This window comes from Zea mays, chromosome 1 (assembly GCF_902167145.1).
Source record: "Zea mays cultivar B73 chromosome 1, Zm-B73-REFERENCE-NAM-5.0, whole genome shotgun sequence".
NCBI classification, from domain to species: Eukaryota; Viridiplantae; Streptophyta; class Magnoliopsida; order Poales; family Poaceae; genus Zea; species Zea mays.
Window position 1 is genome coordinate 246155723 of NC_050096.1, and position 8619 is coordinate 246164341.

The 8619-nt window shown below is 43.4% G+C and overlaps 2 protein-coding genes across 3 annotated transcripts; one reads left to right on the forward strand and one right to left on the reverse strand.

The window, feature by feature from the left end:
* LOC103643564 (uncharacterized) lies at window positions 1-2072 on the forward strand. 2 transcript variants are annotated; one of them, XM_008666735.4, is made up of 3 exons: window positions 1-1128; window positions 1210-1328; window positions 1439-2033. In XM_008666735.4, the coding sequence occupies exons 1-3, from the start codon at window positions 36-38 to the stop codon at window positions 1922-1924; spliced, it is 1698 nt and encodes a 565-aa protein (XP_008664957.2). In that variant the 5' UTR covers window positions 1-35; the 3' UTR covers window positions 1925-2033. The 2 variants fall into 2 exon arrangements, with proteins under 2 accessions (XP_008664957.2, XP_008664956.2); XM_008666734.4 differs by having other exon boundaries at window positions 1-1328; window positions 1439-2072.
* An 812-nt stretch (window positions 2073-2884) lies between these two features.
* On the reverse strand, window positions 2885-5671 carry LOC100275555 (uncharacterized). The gene is made up of 4 exons (NM_001149610.1): window positions 5451-5671; window positions 5264-5367; window positions 3434-4945; window positions 2885-3342 (listed from the first exon to the last, which is right to left on the reverse strand). Exon 3 carries the CDS (start codon window positions 4858-4860, stop codon window positions 4288-4290), a length of 573 nt encoding a protein of 190 aa, NP_001143082.1. The 5' UTR covers window positions 4861-4945; window positions 5264-5367; window positions 5451-5671; the 3' UTR covers window positions 2885-3342; window positions 3434-4287.
* Window positions 5672-8619: the final 2948 nt, after the last annotated feature.

Genomic DNA, 8619 nt, shown 5'->3' on the forward strand with positions numbered 1-8619 from the left:
CATTGCTACAAGAGGCTGTGAAGTCAACAACTACAATGAGGGAGGAACATGAGCGTGCATGGAAACACTATGGTTGCACACTCATGTCTGATGGATGGTCTGATAGGAGGGGACGCCATCTCATTAACTTCTTAGTGAACAGCCCAGAGGGCACTTACTTTTTAGAGTCCGTTGATGCATCTAGTGAAGTACATGATGCATACATGCTTGCTGATTTGCTTGAGAAAAAAGTTGATGAGATTGGGAGAGACAAGGTTGTACAAGTTGTTACTGATAATGGTGCCAATTACAAAGCTGCAGGCAAGCTTCTAATGGATAGGATTCCTACATTATTTTGGAGTCCATGTGCTGCACATTGCTTGGACCTAATGTTGGAGGACATAGGAAACTTGAAGGAATTCAAGAAACCAATTGCACGTGCAAGGCGTGTGACAACTTTCATATACCGACATGGGAGAATTCTTGCTGCCATGAGAGAGAAAACTGGTGGGGCTGATCTTGTGAGGCCTGCCGCCACTCGTTTTGCTACTTCCTTTCTCACATTGAAGAGCTTGTACAAGCACAAGGATGCTTTGAAGGCTTTATTTGCAAGCACAGCTTGGACTGATAACAGGTTGTCAAAGACAAGTGCTGGATTGGATGTGTATAACATTGTCTTCTCCACACAGTTTTGGAATTCAGTAGAAGATTGCCTTAGAGCTTCAGGGCCACTACTTATTGTACTTAGGGTGGTAGATGGAGATGAGAGGCCAGCTATGCCAGAGGTCCAAGCATTGATGAAATGTGCAAAGGAAAAGATCAATCAAAGCTTTGCTGTCCAAAGCAAGAAGAATTTACTCAAGAAAATCATAACTATAATTGAACGACGTTGGGAGAAACAGATGGATCACCCATTGTATGGGTCTGCAATGTATTTGAACCCAGGAAAGCTGCATCCTCTCATAAGAAATGATGATGATGCTACTGTTGGTCAGCTAAGAGGTTGCTTTCTTGATGTGCTTGCAAGAATGGTAGATGATGAGGAAACTAGAGACAAGATCAATTCTCAAGCAATGGATTACGAGTTTCTTAGAGGAGCAGCTTTTTCAAATAAGATGGCCAAAGATAACCTACAAACTATGACCCCACGTAAGTGTTTGTGGCTGTTACTAGTTTACTACTTACTAGTTGTTGCTAGTAGCTTGCTAAATTGTTGTGATGTTATTGCAGTTGAGTGGTGGCGTTCGTATGGTGGTCGTGCTATTGAGTTACAGAGATTTGCTAGACGTTTGGTGAGTCTTTGTGCGTCTTCATCAGGTTGTGAACGCAATTGGAGTACCTTTGAATTTGTAAGTTATTATGTGTGCCTCCTCAAGTCCTCATCCACCTACTTGGCTACTTTTGTATCCAATATTTCAGGATTAAATGACCAAGTGTTTTCTCTTTTCTTATTTTGTAGATCCATACAAAGAAAAGAAATCGATTGTTACATAAGAGGTTGAATTCTATTGTCTTCATTTCCTACAACAGAAAGATGAAGGCTAGGTTCCAAAAACTACGCCAGAAGAAGGGGAAAAACTTTGATCCATTGGTTCATGAGGACTTCAACTGGGACAATGAGTGGGCTGATTCTTTGCATGTAGTCCCTGAAGGTGGGCGTGGGTGTGAGTGTGACCTTACATGGGACCTTGTGGATAATGCCATTGGAGCATCACAAGCACTTCGTGGCCGAAACTTACCAAGAAGGGCCCATAATGTGTATTCAAGAAGAAATTCTGTTGCTGCACAAAATATGTCAGAGGCTGAAGAGGAAGATGAAGATGAAGAAGATGTTCCACATGATGATGCAGAAATCACAGATTGTGAAGATGAATCTAATGGTGGCAATGATGGTGAAGAAGGGGAGGCACCCAATATCCCAGGAGAGTTTGATGATGATTTTTGAGCGACGGGAGAGTAGCTATTGCTAGATTGCATTAGCATATTTGCTGCATTACTAACTGCAGCTAGTTACTATTAATTATGCCATTACAAACTATTTATGTGGCTATTTCAGATTTGGTATTGTGCTGTTTTAAATTTTGTGACGTGCTATTGTTCCTTTAGAAACTACTTTGTGGCTATTTCAGATCCACTATTGTGCTATTATGAATTTGTGATGATTTCTAGTTTATGAGCTGTAACATCTGTTAATCTGTTTGGTACTTTAGTTGCTTGGTATTTTGTTATAGGCTAACAGCTGTTTGTAACAGCTACTAAGGCGTCGCCTAGGCGCCCGCCTAAGGGTCTGTTTGGTTGGGCTGTGGCTGTGAAAAAAGTTGTTGTGGGCTGTGAGCTGTGGAAAAAGCTGCTGTAGGCTGTAAGCTGTTAAAAAGCTAAAAACCGTTTGGTGGAAACCACTAAAAGTCGTTAAAAAATCTTCGATATATGTTTTCACAGTTTCATCCGAAAAGCCACTAAAAGCAGGTCCAGAGGTGCTTTCAGATTTGCACTACGAGAAAGTCGGCTTTTAGAAAAAGCTGCTTCCTGGATCCAGCCCTTTGGTTGAGTTTTGACTTTTAGGGGCACAAAAGCAAAAGCCAAACCAAACACACCCTAAGTCGCCTAGACGGTCAGGCGGTGGCTGGGCGCCTAGTTCCGCCTAGCCGCCTTTTAAACCATGATAGAATCTATAATACAAATTTGTATTCTTGTTTTTAACATCCAACTTGTAAAGATTCATAAAAGATAAACCTTAAATTCATCCTATATTTTATCAAATAATAGGTATAAACTTCGGTATGGATTCAAAAATAAATTTGGTAATTTTTTCAACTATTTGTGTTGTAGAGACCAAATAATACATAAAACAATTTATATAATATTTTATTCATATTTATACTAATTAGCTTGATAACATAAGAAAAGATCAACATCAAATTTTATACATATCTATTTTAAAATATTAAATTTATCCTGACAGTTCGGATTAACACTTTCATCAAACGCAGAGACGAAACTCCGCAACTCCGCCGACGAACTAATAACCAAAATAATCCTCAAGGAGTGACAGCCATGACAGGCTCAGCAGGTGCAACATCAACATAGTAGCTCTGGGCAACATGGTTTCTAGTTCTAACACCATGAGCTAGTTTCACGACATAGGACCGTTATATCACGTTACTGAAGTAACAACGACACAATGCAACTGCTGATTTAACACCAGAGCACAAGATAACTGACCAAACCTCGGCATTTCCGATGACTACTAATCTAGATCCAGCAGTACTGCTGCTTCACTGCTAGTGCTAAAACTGCGCAGGGCTACAGAAGCGTGTAACACCGGCACGAGCTAGCTTAAGCGTTATGTCATTACAGAGCAACCTGCATCAAGACACAAATCGAACATGAATATCCAATGGTGGAATCAGCATCCACCCAATAAGCTGCAAAAAATATATAAGCAGACAGTTACCTCATCAGGGTTTGCCTGCACGAAGGGATCCAGAATCCAGACTCTCTTTCGACGCTTTTAAGAAAATCAGAACCCTCAAACTGGTTCGTGAACTTGAAGTGGGAACGAATGAGCATGCTAACTGACTAAGGGCACTAGATGCAATGCAGGAGCGCTAGATGAACATAAAAGCCTGGAGATATGCGACGGATATGGACTATGGTATATGCCAGATATGCAACAAAGGGGCGGGATAGGAAAGTTAGTTTCGAACAAGACGGAGAGAGCAGAATTTCTTCCATCTTCCACGCAGCTTCTTCCTTACCAAAAAAAACAGAAGAGCTGCTGAGGAGATAATGGTGTTCTTTGCAGAGCACCAGGAAGCGAGGATAGTTAGAGACAGTTGGCTAGAGGACAGAAGGAAATAAGTATGCAAGGGTATGTAAGATGCATGGTACCCTACAAATATTTGACATCTGGTTTGGGGTTAGGACGTATGTTACTGCTATGTCAGAGTGCCCACCGCCAGCTCAGAACAGGTACTGTGGATGCAAATGATGCTGTTTTTAAAAAGGTTTAAATCCTACACCTAAGAGATGAAGGAAGCATATAGGTGAATACTACCAACTGCCGTGCAACCCCATCCTCGACCCAGACCCCACCTTAATAACACCTAACAGGGCACTATCACCTTCAACCGTCTAAGCTTCTGAAGATGCTTCACCTACAACCTACACCTCTCCCATGATCCTGACCATATCTTACAACCACCAAGTATCTATCACCATTACCCTATACACAACCAATGCAAGTAGAAAGCTGTCAGTGAAAGATAACCTATGTACACAAGAACCACCCTTCCATCCTCCCATTATTCAATGATCTGCGATATCCAGCTGGAGAATCCTCCTCAGATTCTCCGTTGCTATCGCACTAGCGATTGCATCGTCATTGAAGAAGTCATACCCATATCCCTCAACTGGGGATGAAGGTGCTGATTTAGAATGCAGCCTGACCACCACATCATCAGGGCGTTCAACCGGTGGCAGCTCGAGAGAGATGCTGCGCTTCTGGCGGAGCGAGAATTTGGGGATGGGAAGCGAACTAGGTGGTGGAGAGTTGGAGAATGCTGGACCTGCCCAGAGCTCAGAATGGGAGGGAGGGGATGTGGAGAGGCTTATGGAAATTGGCCGGCTTCGCTTGCCACCATGGCGTGGTTGCTGCTTGGGTGTCTTGGGCTCTGGGGATGAGTAGGTGCGAGCAGGAGGTGCTGGGAATGGAATAGCACCGACGCAACGACCAGAGTGGAAAGACCGGCAGTTCATTCCACGGAAGCCACGAGAGTTAGGCGGTGATGAAAAGTATGGACCCGATGACTTGCTGCGGGTACCAGGGTGGCGGTGATGGTGGTGGCTGTGCTGCTCCGGGAAAACCACAAGAGCCTCCATGTCCAGTTACGTTGTGCCGATGTCTGGGAAAGATGGTCACTTTCCAATGCACCTCAAGCTGCTTGAGGCAGCAGATCACCCAGTCCTAATGAAAGGCAGACAAAGCAAGCAAGGAGATGAGAAGCTGCACTTTTAATCACTTTAAGCATAAAACAACCACATCTAACCAGAACAAAGAACACCCTTGATGCAGCTGTCAGAATAAAACCCGTACAAAAATCATTAGCATGAACTAGCCCAAACAACAAAAATGGAAACTATTAATATAGTATCAGCAAAAAGTCTATAAATAAAACAGATGGTGCGAAGCGACCCTTTTCTGAAATTACACCCTTGAGACAAACCACCTGCCAAATAAATATTTGCATCTCCAACTAAGAAAACGGGAAGTTAGGGTGTATACCTTCCAGATCTAGAGCTGAGGAGCAAACCGGAGCCACCACAGAGGACGTCGTCTCCGTCACACGAATCGCCCGACGATCCAATGCAGATCGATACGCCAACACACTGCACGCAAGGAAACCTCTGATAAAGAATCCCACAAGCATAACCGAAACAACCATCGACCACACGCCTCAAACCCGACGAACCTGTTGCTCGAACCAGGCCACCGGATCTGACCTTTCTCGGCGAATCTCGCCACTTCCGGAGCACGAAAGCCTGGGGGAAACACCCTTTGCGATCAGGAGGCGGCGGCGCGTCGATGCACGGAGCCCAAAGCCCGATCCTGGCACAAACGCCGGCGAGAAAAAACCGAAAAGAGGTGGGCGGGGCTCTGGGTTCGGCGAGCAAGTGGGAGGAAAGGGCGGAAGGGAGGGAAGGATGCGAGCGGACAAACCACGGAGAGGGGGAGTGGGGTGGGTGGATGAGGCTATCAGTCTGCCCCACTCTTTATCTGCTCTCTATTTTAAATTTAAACTCTCTTCGTACAGTTGTACTACTTATCTCGCTCTCTATTTTAAATTTAAACTCTCTTCGTATAAAACATTATATATATATATATATATATATATATATATATATATATATATATATATTGAAGACGACCTGATATGAAAGGATAGGATGGTACCAAGCCATAAACGACAACGAACTCAAAACGAGGAATTTCACAGTGTTAGTTGATACAAGACTCTTCAATCATTCTGCCTCTCAAATCTCCTCATTTGTACTGTCTATTCGAATTTAAATACTTTCCTTCAATTATGCCCTCTATTTAATCCCCTCTCCAACTATTCTACCTATTCATCTCCCCTTTAGTCTTTAACTAGGATATTTTACTTTTTAACATCAGTTTTTAGAGTTTTAAAAAAATACATATTTTTAGTATCATAATATATATTGTTATCAGGGAGTTAAATTTAAAAATAGTTAATTATGTAGATAAATGTATTGATTAGCGGAAGGGGATATTAGAGCTCCCCTTGTGCAAGGGCGCATGCAGTTGTCCTCAAGGGTCTTTTTCATGGATTTAGCTTTAGAAAAAAAATTGCTTTGGCTTCTTAGCATGAGCATTTCTTCTAGATAAGTCAAAGTTATTATCAAAAACCATTTGGCATTGTTAGGGGACTACATTACCGAAGGTCCTAAAAATATCTGTATTTACATAATTGTGTTTCAGATGTACAATGAAAATCAGACGAAGCAAGTCTTCGGTTGTTTAAGGTGTACAATAATGGTCGAGTGAAGCTATCTGTCAGCCGAAGCTATGAGAAGAGAAGCTTTGTCTATGCGTACAGATAACAAGAATGCAGATCTAAGCAATCAACTTCGACAGAGGAGACATCTCGGACGAAGAACGACGAAGGTGCAATAAGTGTGAAGAAAGGGAAAAGGCAATAATATCCCTACTACGTTTGTAAACAATGAGTATAATGTCACAAGGGCACGATTGTAATTTTGTACAAAGACGACCCATCTTCCCTATAAATAGATAAGCAATGTCCTGCATAAAGTACATTTTCCAAGGGTCATAGCTTCGTGCCTCTTAGCCTTCGAAGAATCTTCGCACCTCCCTCTGTCAAGGAGCCGAAGGTACACTTGTAAATTCGTCTAGTGTAATGGGAGACATAATAAAAATGCTAAAGGCAAATAAGATAAGTTCTCATATATCATTGTATTGTCTTATTCCATTACAAGCCATTTCTATTAACATTCCTGTCCGAAGACCTTCGTCCTTCGTATTAACACTTTAAAGAAGTGTTAAAACTAGGACGAAGGTCTCTATTCCTAACTTGTGTTACCTTGATTCTCAATGCCTTCATAGGATTGAAATCACGTACCCAACATTGGTGCCCACCTCCGGTGATTCCACGACCTCATCAGCATACACCATGTCACCGAAGAAAGCAACGGCAACTGGCTCCATCCTTGTACCAATCGATCCCAATCAAGGGAACAAAGCTCTCATTAGAGAAGCAAGGAACCAGAAGAAGAAGGCCACTAGCCCATCACCCCGAGAAGAGAAATTTGATGATGAGATCAGCAACCTCGAACTCATCCACCAGCAAGTTAAGAGAAATCCTTCGTCTTTCAGAGATTCAGAGGAAGATTGACAAAGCATCTGAAGAGATGTGCAGCATTGAAGCGCACAAAAACATGAACAACTACAGGGACCAAGTATGATGGACACAATCATGACAACCTTCGTCATGGAGAATAAAATGTCCAGGATTTCCTCTATGATGAAGCTTACTCTCTGACACCAAAATTACAAGCTACACCATGGCGACCACTGTACAGGCCTCCTACACTACCTATCTACGATGGCATGGCCGACCTGAAGAAGTTCCTCATGAGCTACGAGGCTACCATATCCTCGTATGGTGGCAATTCAGCGGTCATGGCGAAATCCTTCGTCATGGCGGTCCAAAGTGTGGCCAAGACTTGGTACTCATCACTTTGACCAGGTACTGTCAATTCATGGCCAAAGCTCAAAAAATGCTTCTTACTAGCTTGCAGGGTTTTTAGTCCAAGCCCATCACTGCACAAGCCTTGTTCCAGTGCACCCATGAGCTAGAAGACTACCTTTAGTCATTTGTCAGAAGGTTTCTCAGGCTTCGGGCTCAGGCTCCGGCAGTTCAGGATGACATCGTCATCGAAGCCATGGTCAAGGGTCTCAGTCTAGGACTAGCTGCTCAGTATTTTACAAGGAAGCCCCCTCACTCCCTTGAAAAATTAATACAAAAAATGGATGAGTACATAAGGGCAGACAATGATTTCCTCCAAAGAAGGGAGGAATTCCATAGACACATCGAAGTCGCCAGGGGCTTCAGAGGAAGGTATCATCCGAGACATGTCCAAAGTATCCATAACCCATCACAGGGCGAGGAAAAGATGGCCCAGTCTTAGGGCCAGTCAGGGCAGCAGCAGGCAAGCTCTTAGGAGCAACCCTCGCATAGCACGTTTCCTCCACCGGCTCCGAGAGGAGGAAGGGGAGGCCGAAGCTTTGGTGATAGATTCAGTGCACCTCCAAGGAAACCATTCTGCTTGTTTTGTGGCGAGGACAAAGTCCACACTACAAGAACATGTCATTGTACCATCAACAAGAAGAAAGAGCTTGCTTCGTCAGCTGTGCAACCTTCACAGTCAAAAGAGGTGTTTAGTACATCCTCATATTGTTCACCCTACATCCTGCAATATGTCCAACCTCAGTAGTAGGAACCGAGGCCAAGTTTGTCTTCGGCCTCAAATGCCTCAAGTAACCCACCGATGAGTGTGTGGTCACTAGCTGCCTCCTTCGTCCCAGGACCACCTCCT